The sequence below is a fragment of the Notolabrus celidotus genome, chromosome 6 (genome assembly GCF_009762535.1).
Source record: "Notolabrus celidotus isolate fNotCel1 chromosome 6, fNotCel1.pri, whole genome shotgun sequence".
NCBI lineage: Eukaryota > Metazoa > Chordata > Actinopteri > Labriformes > Labridae > Notolabrus > Notolabrus celidotus.
Window position 1 is genome coordinate 1,516,215 of NC_048277.1, and position 13,666 is coordinate 1,529,880.

General features: G+C 41.1%; 1 protein-coding gene across 4 annotated transcripts in view; it reads left to right on the plus strand.

Moving 5' to 3' along the window:
* The window catches only part of mical2b (microtubule associated monooxygenase, calponin and LIM domain containing 2b), a 108,568-nt gene that overhangs the window by 29,364 nt on the left and 65,538 nt on the right, over positions 1 to 13,666 (plus strand). For all 4 annotated transcript variants that reach the window (XM_034685346.1, XM_034685343.1, XM_034685344.1 and 1 more), the window contains exon 2: positions 1,969 to 2,361. In XM_034685346.1, the coding sequence (XP_034541237.1) occupies positions 2,098 to 2,361 (264 nt within the window). In that variant the 5' untranslated portion in view covers positions 1,969 to 2,097. The remainder of the gene's footprint in view (positions 1 to 1,968; positions 2,362 to 13,666) is intronic.

The window sequence follows — 13,666 nt, forward strand, 5'->3', positions numbered from 1 at the left end:
GATAATAACACAGGTACAGTTGTCATGAGGTTTGTCAAGGTGCTTGGACTGCACATGTGTCATTTTTATTTTTTAAACAAAGTTTATTTATGAATTTTTCAATACAACAGTTATAATTCACAGTGATGACGTATACTGATAATAAATACCCCCACCACCCCCAACCATGGTAACATTTAGAGGGAATACAACTCGATATCAAAACATTAAAATGGAATTTAAAAATGAATAAAATAATAATAATAATAAGTACAATAAATAAATTGAATTTAATACATAAAACAAATAAAGTCAAATAAAATGTTATGGGTTAAAACAGTAGCAGGTGTAATCATACGTGTGTCAACACAATTTGTGTCTTGTCCTCAACCCAACAGCTAGAAACTACAGACACGTAAGCAAACAGCTTGACAATATGTGACTCATTTGAATAATATGGGGTTTTAATATTTCTTGAAGATTTGGCTTCATCAGTGTGAGGTTTATTGGTCTGAAGGGGACCTCACATTACAGGTCTTAACCATAGACTGTATAAATAAAGGACGTAGTATCCGTGATGTCACCCATCTGTTTCTGAAGCGCTGTTTTGAGGCCAATCGACGGCGGCAGCCATATTGGAAATGTTGAACTCAACATAACTTCTGTTGAGCAAGTGTGACGTAAAGAGGCGGGCTTTGAGCCTCCTAGCCAACAGCTACAGTGTTCCCGCCTGTCAATCAAGTCAGCTGTACCTCTAATTGGAAGACTCATAATCTTAATATCTTTGAAATTGCAGCGTTATGAACCCCCCCCCCCCCCCCCCCCCCCATACAGTGTGTGCCAATCTAGAAATGCTATCCAGACTACACTTGTTTTTTGAACCAGGCTGTAAACCTGTTTATTTCTGCTGTAAAGATCGTCTCTTTTCGGTGTGTATGTGGTTTCTGGTACTTTCGGAGCCAGCCTCAAGAGGATCCTCGATGAACTGCAGTTTTAACACTTCCGCATTGGCTTCAATTCTCATGGCCGGAGGTTGCCTCTTGGTCTGAATGCACAAGTTTAGTCAAAAAGTCTCCTGTCCAATTTGTTTTCTTTCCACACTTTAATTTCTCTCATTTCCTCCCAGTTTTACGTTCTGACTCAAACGAGCCTGTCCAGAGGAAATTTCGTTATCAATCAATCAATCTTTATTTGTATAGAGACAAATCACAACAAACATTATCTCAACTAGTTTCCAAAAGTATCAGCGCTCTTCTCACAGAGACACTTTAAGGATGTATCCAAACACAACACAGTTACAGAGTGACCATTAGCACGGCCTGCTGCTGTGGCGTGCCAGACTCCAGCTTCTACAACTACTACTATCCGTCTCCCCACTATCATCTCTCTCTCTCTTCATCTCCCTCTATCCCTCTCTCCAACACGGTCTCAGCAGATGTGTGTCTAACATGAGTCTGGTCCTGCTGGAGGTTTCTGCCTGTTAAAGGAAGTTTGTCCTTGCCACTGTAACTTGTTAAATGCTGCAAAGTGCTCTGCTCATGGTGGATTAAGATGAGATCAGACTGAGTCCTGTCTGTAAGATGGGACTGGATCTTATCCGGTCTTGATGTTGGGTCTTTGTTAATAACAGAACACATAACAGACTATAAGAAAAATAATTGGTGTAAAAATCTTAAAAACAATGAATAAATGAATAAATCTGAGACAAGTACAGCCATAAAGTGTACATTTACATTCAGACATAGTCACATGAAAGAACATCCAGTGAGAATATAGTGTCATAAATTCTGACAAAATACACACACCTCTTATGACTTTGTACCATTGAGGCCAGTCATTTCAACCCCTCCATCTACAATGATCCCCTCAGTTTATAGCAGTATGTGTTGATGGGCTGACATGAAACCTCCTGCAGTGTTCCCTTCATCAGACCACTGATGGACAGGGTTGCTGTATCTCTAAAACTCTGTTGTTTTTTGTTTCTTTCAGAACAAAGTCAACATGGCGGCTCCCAGCAGAGATTAGAAGTCCAGTCCTGAGGCGTGGAAGGAGTGAACAGGAAAGGGAAGCAGGAGGGGGAGACGAGAGGGAGTCTTACACTTCTTGCTATCAGAGAAGATGGGTGAGACAGAGGATGAGCGCACGGCACAAGCCAGCGCACTCTTTGAAAACTTTGTCCAGGCGTCGACCTGTAAAGGGACTCTGCAGGCCTTCAGCATCCTCTGCAGACAGCTGGAACTGAATCCTCTGGACTACACCAACTTTTACACTTCTCTAAAAGCTGCAGTCACCACCTGGAAGGTCAAGGCCCTCTGGACCAAACTGGACAAGAAGGCACAGCACAAGGTCTTCAGCCAGAACAAAGCATGTGAAGGCACCAGGGTGAGTGAGCAACTGTGGCTGAAGCTTATATTGAAGCTGGAGTAGGACATTCTGAGAAAGCCGCAGCAGTTAGCTTGATTTTGAAAGGACACAACCGAAAAGAGCCCTCCCATAGGGCCTTATGAAATCCATTTTAATTTCTTCAACATTCTGTTTTTTTCCATTTAAATATTTTAGAATTCTGTTTTTTACCCTTTACACTCATTTTACCACCATATACAGTGGGGCAAAAAAAGTATTTAGTCAGCCACTGATTTTGCAAATTCTCCCACTTAGAAAGATGAGAGAGGTCTGTAATTTTCATCAGAGGTACACTTCAACTATGAGAGACAAAATGAGAAAAAAAATCCAGGAAATCACATTGTAGGATTTCCATCTTCAATGCTCTCACTGATGGAAGGAGGTTTTGGTTTAAAATCTCACGATACATGGCCCCGTTCATTCTTCCCTTAACACGGATCAGTCGTCCTGTCCCCTTTGCAGAAAAACAGCCCAAAAGCATGAGGTTTCCACCCCCATGCTTCACAGTAGGTATGGTGTTCTTGGGATGCAACTCAGCAGTCTTCTTCCTCCAAACACGACGAGTTGAGTTTTTACCAAAAAGTTCTATTTTGGTTCCATCTGACCACATGATATTCTCCCAGTCCTCTTCTGGATCATCCATATGCTCTCTGGCAAACTTCAGACGGGCCTGGACATGAACTGGCTTAAGCAGGGGGACACGCCTGACGCTGCAGGATTTGAGTCCCTCTCGGCGTAGTGTGTTACTGATGGTAGCCTTTGTTACTTTGGTCCCAGCTCTCTGCAGGTCATTCATCAGGTCCCTCCGTGTAGTTCTGGGATTTTTGCTCACCGTTCTCATGATCATTTTGACCCCACGGGATGAGATCTTGCGTGGGGCCCCAGATGGAGGGAGATTATCAATGGTCTTGTATGTCTTCCATTTTCTTACAATTGCTCCCACAGTTGATTTATTCACACCAACCTGCTTGCCTATTGTAGATTCACTCTTCCCAGCCTGGTGCAGGTCCACAATTTTCTTCCTGGTGTCCTTGGACAGCTCTTTGGTCTTGGCCATGGTTGAGTTTGGAGTGTGACTGTTTGAGGCTGTGGACAGGTGTCTTTTATACAGATAACCAGTTCAAACAGGTTCCATTAATACAGGTAACGAGTGGAGGACAGAAGAGCTTCTTAAAGAAGAAGTTACAGGTCTGTGAGAGACAGAAATACTGCTTGTTTGTTATTGACCAAATACTTATTTTCCACCTTCATTTACAAATAATTTCCTGGATTTTTTGTTCTCATTTTGTCTCTCATAGTTGAAGTGTACCTCTGATGAAAATTACAGACCTCTCTCATCTTTCTAAGTGGGAGAACTTGCAAAATCAGTGGCTGACTAAATACTTTTTGCCCCACTGTAGTGTACGTGCTTTTTGTGTCAGTGAATAAAATGTCTGTTAATGAAATGATAAAAATCCTTACATTTATTGATGCAACACATCATTGCACAATTTTGCCCAGTCTTTCAAGTCAAAACATAATGTTGTTAACTTAACAATGTACCAATAAGTGCTATAAGTACAAAGGGCTTAAAATTTTACATGTTTCAAGTAAAAGAAATGACTGAATACACAAGTCCATTTCAGTTGTTTCTGGTGGCCGCTTCGACATGTTGTTTATTTCGGGTGGAGGCGGGTGAGTGTTTGTGAGCCCCGAATGAGTGGGAAACATTTCCCCAGACAAACGTTCCTTCTCCTCATGATGAGAGTATTTCAGTCACATTATGTCAGTTTACGAGATATTCTGCGTTTAACAGTAGATTCTGTTTTTATTGGCCAAATCCGCGATGCAGTCTGCGATTCCTTGAGCGTGGAAATCATCGGTCCCTACTCCCCCTCCCTTCAGGGCGGCCTGTAGGGAGGGCGGAGGGCCACGCCTCCAAACACATGATCGCGCTTTGGCAGACTTCAGCTGGAGGATGACATCACGATAGATGGATAGCAGTGGAGAGGCGAGCCATTTACTTTGTTTTCATCGAAGGAAAACATGTCTGACTCCCATGTAAGTAAACTGCTTATATTACCTTATTAAACGTATACAAACAATAATGTTGTTTGTCAGAACGCGCTGCAAAGTTTGCATGTTAGCTGTACCTGTGTTTGTTTTTATCATCTGAATACAGCTAGAGTAAGTTATTACTGCAGGGCTAACAACTCCTGGCTAGCCAGAAAGGTGGACACAACTAAAGTACGTTTGAATGTTCATTTTGATTTAGCATCGCATTTCATGATGTTCTGTTACTAGACGGCTACATTACCGTTCACCATTGTTGACCGTCTTCATTTTCGTCTTTGTGCTTTTTGGAGCTCTCATGATGAGAGTGCCGTTGGCTCTGCTGATTACGATCCTGAGTCCTGATCACCTCATCAGGTCGGAGAAGACAAGGCCAGGGTAGAGGGCAAGGCAGAACCAGACGTGGGAGATGGAGAGTAACGACCACAATCAGAGGCTTCAGAGGCCGGGGACGAGCCTCAGTCAGAGAAGCAGAGGGTCTCGAAGAGGAGGACCTACAACATGTACAGGATCGTCCTGGGTTTAAAATTTGTACTATAGATAAATACAAAACAACATCAAGTAATAACAATAATAGTAACTATTTGTCAATATAACTATGGCTCTTTATGTAGGGTCATGTGCTGACCCACCTAGCCATCTGCTGAGTTGCCTCTGTCAAAGCTCCTGGGTGGTTGGGGCAGGGATACCTGAAAGAATCCCATGTTGGCGTGGATCACCTGGCCTCATCCGGCCTCCTGGTTCTCTTCTTTGGCATCCCCCCAGTTGCTGTCAGCCTTCTGTGCAGGATTGCACACTGGAGGTCTGTGATGTACGGACTCCAGCGGCAACAGCTACTACTACTCGTCTCATCACTATCACCGCTCCCTCTCTCTCTTATTCTCCTCTATCCCTCTTTCCAGACCAAACTGGGTCGAGGCAGATGTCTGTCTAACATGAGTCTGGTTCTGCTCGAGGTTTCTGCCTGTTAAAGGAAGTTTGTCCTCTCCGCTGTAACTAGCTAAATACTGTGAGGTGCAATGCTCATGATGGATTAAGGTGGGGTCAGACTGAGTCTTACCCTGTCTTGGTGTTGGGTCTCTGTTCTTAATTTAACATAGAGTGGTCTAGACCTGCTCTGTTTGTAAAAGAGTCTTGAGATAATGTTTGTTGTGATTTGGCGCTATACAAATAAAGATTGATTGATTGATGGATGCACTTGTAGTCCTTATCCACCTTTGTTGTGTACAGGCTCCACTTCTTTGACTTCTTGTTAAATATTTTGCCATAGCTGACTTATGAGAGAGAATCAGTAGTTTAATCAAAGGTTCTCATTATCTTACGTCACAGCACTGTGCATTTAATTTGAAACTTGATTTTGCTAGTTCAGAGTTGGTTGTACTTGAGTGCCTCCTAATAACCAGCTTGCTTTTCCACAGACATGAGCCACAAGAGAGCCATGTCATAATAACCCTTCCTTCAGCCCCAGATGTAAGCAGTTATTTTTTAGAGCCACGCTAGGAGTTGATGCCACTCTGGAAATATGGAACGAGCCCCAGAGAGAACATGTTACAAAGAAAAAAAACAACAACAAAGGAGTTGTGAAATCAACTGGCTGTGAATGAGAGGAGGGATCAAGACTGTATTCCTCTTTTATACATGAGAAATATTTGAACAGAATGTCGATGCTGTTTCCAAACCTTGCATCCAGTTGTTGAATAGCTGTCTCTTGACAGCTGCTGTCCAACTCGTCTATTCCTGCTACAGAGAAATCATCATCAAATTGACAAGACGTGAAAGCTAAAAATAAACTCTTTACAGGACAAATAAATCATTTTTGCAGGGAGTAAACACAAAAGTAATTTAATCACATGTATATTATAGGAATATTCATACACTTTCTGATACATGTAATATAACCCTATACTGATAGCAATTATGTCAATTCATTGAATATTTTATTTTCATGTACTGGTCAGAGAACTCATGCAATGGATAGTTCATCCACTATACTTTGTTACCATCACTCATCACTAGTGTGTGCTTAGTACCTACTGCAATGTGTATTGTCCACAGGGCGTAAAATGAACACCCCCAAAGCACCAATGGCGGGTAAAAAATAAGTTTGGGGTGTAAAACAAAAACACACCCGCCAGTGGCCGATGGAAAATTTTTTATTGCATTTGAGGTTTTGTTTTCACTTTCACCCATTTCTGTCGACTGTCAGGCTGCTTTGACCCTCGGGGCATGCTGTACTTGTGTTGTGATTTGGAACGGTGTGACATCAGCTGCTGGAGTTCTATTTGTGCAAAAGGTCGCACTGAATTGCATCTGCAACCCTTTATTTTGAAGGATCAAAAGGATGTTCAATATTATATCTGCAGATGACTTTTATTTTGAAGGGACAAAAACAGGATCCACAGAGGCCCACCTGCACATCCCCTCAGTCAGTGATGCAGCCGATTGGAGGAGACGTCTCCTTTTCTCCTCACCTTCATCCTATTCCCTTCCCATCCCTTTTCACAGTTTTGAGTGCGTCCATAAGATTAAACCACCACACACCTTCACTTTCATATTCACCATCATAAGTAAAAATCAATGTCAAAGAAATTAAAAGGAGTGGAAACCAAAAGAGAGTGTGTCAACATCGAATATCTTTTCATCCACAACATCCATGTTCAGACCGGACAAACTGTGACGATTGCCACCCTACAGATAGAATCACCAGCAAGTAGTTCATCTCCCTGAGGTCTCAAGTGTGGCATCTGGTACACCACCGCCTCTTTTACACTATTCATTCCCTTTGCTTGAAGAAACACGGCGGGAAGAGCGTTTGGAGGAAGATGTGGTGACAAATTCCCGGTGTGAAGCCACCACAACCAAAAAGGATAAACAAAGAGGCAGGAGACGATCAAGAGGATGAACAGACAGCTAAACAGAGTGATGTCACTATACACCATGTTTCAAAGAAAACTGGAAAACTGACGAGGCTGGCCAACCATGGTCCTGGCTAGTGCTGTGCGATATTACGATATAAATCGTAGTGCAATATAAAAACGTCCACCGTACGATATAACCCTCTGTCGTTTATATGGTTATTTTGATGTGTAGGGTATTGGTCTAGCTCTGTTGCTTCACTGACATTGTATGAACGATGATGAATGCAGGTTAATGTAAGCTGCAGCACCGCTACTACTTTGCGGTAGCATTTTTATGTCACTCACAACTACTAGTTTACGGCACTGATAGAGCATGGATGTAACAACATGGCAGAAGCGGAGAGCTTAGCGGGAAACAAAGTGGAAACAGAACCGAAAGAGGAGTTGGTGCCGAAAAGAGGGAACCGCAATTCCATGGTTTGGCTTTGGTTTGGTTTTAAAAAGTCGGACACCGACCAGAAAACGGTAATCTGCAAAACATGTCGCCAACAAGTCGTCACGACCGACTCGAACACATCTAATCTTATCTATCTTATCTAATCTAGTCTTCCTATATCTCAACCTGTGAAACGTGAAACAAAATGTAAGAAAAGCAACAAGTTATTTTAAGAGGTTTCATTTCATGTCAGAACAAGCCTGACAAACTTGTGTTCATAAAACTCAACCTCTGAAACAGTTCATTTATTGCACTTTTCTATGCACTTTTGTTATGTGCACATACGTGTTAATGCACAAAATGCAATTAGCACTTGTTAAATGTTGCCATACTTGAATGGTACTTCAAGCACTTTATGTTATTGTTATTGTATTTATTTTAATTCTTTGCACTTAAGTGCATTCCTTTAAAACTGGTTGTACTACCAGATATTTTGAATGGTACTTGTCCACTGGATATTTGTGTTTTATTTTAATTTGTCTTTTATACATTTTATTATGTTTTTATACATAAAATATGTGTTTCATAAATAAATTGAAAAATATGAGAGAAAACTGCCATTCATTTCATGTAATTTTAAGGAAAAATACTATATCGGGATATATATCGTTATCAGGATATAAAATCACCAATATCGGGATGTAAAATTTTGTCCATATCGCACAGCACTAGTCCTGGCTGACTTACGACCTGACACACCACACCATGAGCTGCAGCCTTTGCTGCAAACACACCAAGGATAAACAGAAGCAAAACCCATTTGTTGTTGGTACAACGAACATGAAACTGGAAAGTATTAGGGACCATGAAAAGTCAAAGTGCCACAGTGACAGCTTAAAAACCTTGCAGCCTGTGAGCTCAACCCGTGTCATCAAGTCAGTGACAGCTGTCTGTATTCTTTAAGTGATGCTTAAGTTGGATTTTCATAATAAAAACGTATGGTAATTATTTTAAATCAAATAAGGAAGGATTTTTTATTTGGCCAGAAAAACATTTTTTTGGCCGGTACATTTTTGGAGGTCACTAGCCAATGGCAGATGAGGTAAAAAGTTAATTTTAGGCCCTGGTTGTGCACATATGTTACATATATTTCTTATTGTTATCTTGAATCTTATCTCATATTTTCTGAGTAAGTGATGTCAAAATGTGCTCTCTCTCTCTTTGGAGACTGTGCCCACAGATTATCAATAAAGTTATTCTGTGTATTTGATTCCTTGTTGAACACTTTCATTTATGCTTTCCTTCACCAAACCAAGCTTTTAGAGAAGCAGCTAACATTCACAGGATTTTTTATAAGCCAAACTTTTTGTCTCTCATCTCTTAAGTCTATATCAGGGCTATTCAATTAAATATTTGGTCTGGCCAGATTTTCAGACTAAGGACATGAGCTGAGCTGGACATTTTTAGCAGACAGTGATTAAAGTTAACCATTTAAAAGAAAAACAAATAGATAAGATATCAAACACACTGGATGTTTATTAATGTATAGCCACATCCAAAAGGGCATAAACACAATAAAAGAGCAGCACTTGTCAGTGTTAGTAAAAGATGTTTTTCTTGCCGGACCAAAGTCACAATCACTCAACAGTTACTTTTGGGCCACTTGAGGGTTGCTTTCGGGCTGCATGTGGCCCGCAGCCCGCTAATTGAATAGGGCTGGTCTATATGGTGTCTACCTGTCCTGCTGTGGTCTTAGATTGCGAGCAGCATGCAGATCATGAGAAGTGGAAGGGAATGGTTTTACAAACAAGTGGATTTTATTTTGTACAGAGCAGGCAGTGCGGATGCTAAAAAAAAAAAGCAGAGCAGTGTTTAAGATAAGATAAGATAAGATAGTCCTTTACTCGTCCCACAACGGGGAAATTTAAGTGTCACAGTAACAAAGTAGACAGTGCAAAAAAAAAAATTAAGCAAACAAGAGCCTATAAAGTATCAATTATTAAAAAGTTATTAGCAATTAAAATTAAAGAGGTAAAAAAAAAATATATATATATATATATTATTGGTTATATAGTCTGACCACTGCAGGAAGACCTGCGGTATCTCTCCATGAGACAGAAAAGAAGGGGGTGGGACGTGTTGTCCATCAGAGAAGATAGCTTTGCTATCCTCCTCCTGTCAGCCACCACCTCCACAGGGTCCAGTGGGCAGCCCAGGACAGAGCTGGCCTTCTTCACCAGTCTGTTCAGCTTCTTCCTGTCAGCAGCAGAGATGCTGCTTCCCCAGCAGACCACTTCAAAGAAGATGGCTGATGCCACCACAGAGTCAAAGAAGGACTTCAGAAGAGCCCCCTCCACACCAAAAGACCTGAGTCTCCTGAGCAGAAAGAGTCTGCTTTGTCCCTTCTTGTACAGCGCATTTGAGTTGTCTGACCAGTCCAGTGTATTGTTCAGGTGAACACCCAGGTACTTGTAAGATTTCACAATCTCAATGTCCATTCCCTGGATGTTCACTGGTGTGGGAGGAGGGGACTTGCGTCTTCTGAAATCCACCACCAGCTCTTTGGTCTTTCCTGCGTTGAGCTGGAGGAGGTTTCTCTGGCACCAGACGGCAAAATCCTGCGTCAGTTCTCTGTACTCCCTGTCGTCCCCATTGGTGATGAGGCCAACAATGGTGGAGTCATCAGAGAACTTTTGCAGGTAGCAGCTGGCTGTGTTGTGGGTGAAGTCTGCAGTGTAGAGGGTGAACAGGGACGGAGCCAGAACCGTTCCCTGGGGGGCCCCCGTGCTGCAGACGATGGTGTCGATTGATTGATGATTTGAAGCTCCATGCAAGCAGTGGTCAAAGCAACGTTCATGTTCATGGAGTTCTTATCTGGGCCTGAGGTCACCGGTCAGAGGGAGACCCAGCGGTCAGAGGGGGACTCCGAACACATGATATAGCTGGGGGTGGAGGCCTGTGCGTCCCATGTTTTAACGGTGTGGACGTTGATGTTTCCTTCTTGTAGCTATGAAAACACAGAAAAGACAGCATGTAGACTTTGTACAACATCCCATTAATGCTGATAAAGAGCAACAGAAGAGCTAGCAGCTAACAGACTGTAGCAAGTATTAGGCAAAGTTATCTGCATATCTTTAGAATATAAAGTAGTGTGTGAGTACTTTAATGAAAGGGACTGATCCAGGGCGGTCTGATGGACTTCTATGGGTAGCCTCTTTTGGCACTTATTTCTGGCTTGATTGGATAAAGACTTCCTGAGGGGGGAAATGATGGGAATCAGAGAACATGCTTCACTGTCAGTTAGTCATACAGTTTGGTTACAGTTACTTCACATGGTTGATAAGAGCGGACATGCTTTCATAGTTGTCTCTGAGTTTCACTCACATGTTTCATTCATCTAATAGATTAGAATGTAGATGGTTTGTGATTGGTCAGTGATGCACATTGAATTTGAATTTACGCTGTTGATTTATTTGGATTTGCTTCATCCTCCACAGGACAGTCCACTAGCTGCAGCCATTTCACTGGCATTGAATTCTTCAGTTTTAGATTCCAGTGTTGTCACTGTTTCTTTCTGTTCTCTTTCACCACACAAATATTTAAAATGATCAAGCTGTGATAAATCTGTTCATGAAGGCTGCAAAATGAAGCTTTCTGTGGGCTGTTCAGTGAAAGAAAGAAGCTGTAGAGGGCCAGCTGTAGTGAAGCCATCACCAAACATTGTTTAAACTGTGAGCTGTTGCTCTTTTACCAAACATAGATCTGCACAGTGGTTCAAAAATGGGATGCAAGGATACACTCAACCCACGATTCAATTGGAATCCCAATTTTTGGTTCACGATACGATTCACTCACGATTCTCTAACGTTTGTCAAGAAAACTGGATTCAACTTTAAATTTAAATAACTATTATTTGATTTCAGTCCTCAGATATGGACAGTTGGGATATATATTTGTTCTCTTATATTTCTTTGTAAACAAAGTCATCCTTTTTCATTTTGAAGGTGTGTTGGAACTCAAATAAAACCACTGCACACTTTTTTTCAGCACCTTGTAAAAAAACTCAACTGAGCGTACAAAAATACCTTGTTGGAAATGTCAGAACAATTCTAAAGAAATGTAAAGTGAACGATTCCCAAATGAAAGTATGAAATATTCAAACAAATAAGGTCAATCTCTTTAAATCAACTAAAGAGCAGCTTCTGCTCCTGGCTGTGAACTGACATGTTGTTCTTCAGGAATATCAGGGAAAGACAAAATGCTGCCGTACCTCAGACTGGAAACACAAAGGTGCATCCTTCGGTCTTGTGATATATCCTTACATCCCTACCGTTTTGTGATTGGGTTATGACTGACCCCTGTGTGAATTGGAGTTAAACTTTTTTATGAAGTGGCCTTATTAACACAGCTGATAAAGGTGATATGTGAAAGTATGAAGTGGAGCACAGGAGGGAAACTGAGCTCAAAGCCTCAAACTCTGTCACATGCTTCACATGTTCTGAGAGATTACTATCTGGACACAGCTCCAGTGTATCTAATGAACATCAAACTGTCTACATGGAAGAACAGTCTGTGTGGAACCACATCATGTGTTTGGTGTGGAACGTAGAAGGAACTGAAAAGAGCAGAAACGGGCTCTGATGATGTTTGAGGTGACGGTCGTATAGAAGGCAGCCGTTTCTTTTCTTTTGTTTGTTTTAAAGATCTGTTTATTTGAATTTTACACATTACATACAAAAGATCAATGTAAAAAATTAAAGCAAGTGAAGATTTTTGTATAAGAAACACAATAAGTGAATGAATGAAAAAGCAACCAATAATAATAGATGCTAATAGTTTAAAGATAAATAAATAAGAAGGAAAATGAATAATAGTGAAACTGCAATAAGATAAATAGCTTAATATTTAAAAATAAATAAAAGCAATAAGAATAATAATAAAAAATAAAGAAAGAAATAAACAAATAAACAAATAAGTAAATAAATAATAGTAATATTAATAGTAATAATTCTAATACAAATACAAATTGAGAAATAAAAAAATAAAAAACACACCATGTGATAATGTAGGACAAGAACAACAGAACATGTTCATTGAATATAGGTGTCGTACTATAGAATGCAGCCGTTTCTTCACAACAGCATACATTATGGCTTTCAACAGTCCTTTCAGTTCCAGCTCTCTGACAGCAGGTTTGAAACGTTAACTTGAGACAGCAACGACTCACACAACGCACAACGGTCCGTTTGTGTGTCAGTTGCATTAGTAGCGGGTACTGGCAGCTTCTATGTCAGTGTTTCTGTGACGCAGCAGCGTGGCGTGCATGTTTACATTTTACAGCCATGCTCAGTCACTGCAGTTTCCTCCGGTTCTGAATCTCACACCACTACACACATATTTCTAGCGACAGTTCGCATTCTTCTTCTTCTGTTCCTTAACGTGGTTAGCAAACAGCTTTAAAGGTGACATATCACGCTTTTTTCATCAATATATATTGGTCTAAGAGGTCCCCAAAACATGTCTTTAAAGTTTATGCTCAAAAAAACACTTTGAAATCAGATTCTGGTCTGCCTGAAAAACCCTCTTCTTCAGTCCTCCTCAGAACAGTCTGTTTTCTCTCTGACCACGCCCCCTCAGGAAGTGGATGTGCCTCGGCTCTCCAGCACGTTGATCTAATGTTTACATGTTGGCTGAATATACACGGCTGCTCACAGATCAAGTTACTTCAACCCTCTGAATCTGATCCAGAATCTGATCCTGACGGAGAGGCGCCTGCAGCAGGACCTTTCTGAACCATTGGTCACAGATTTAGTGTTTCTTGTTGTTTTATTTATCAGTATGTCAACGTGTGTCTTGGTACACAGCTACGAACATGTAGCTATGTGGCTATGCTAACTAGCGCTAGCACTTATCCATGATAAATAAAAATCATCCACTA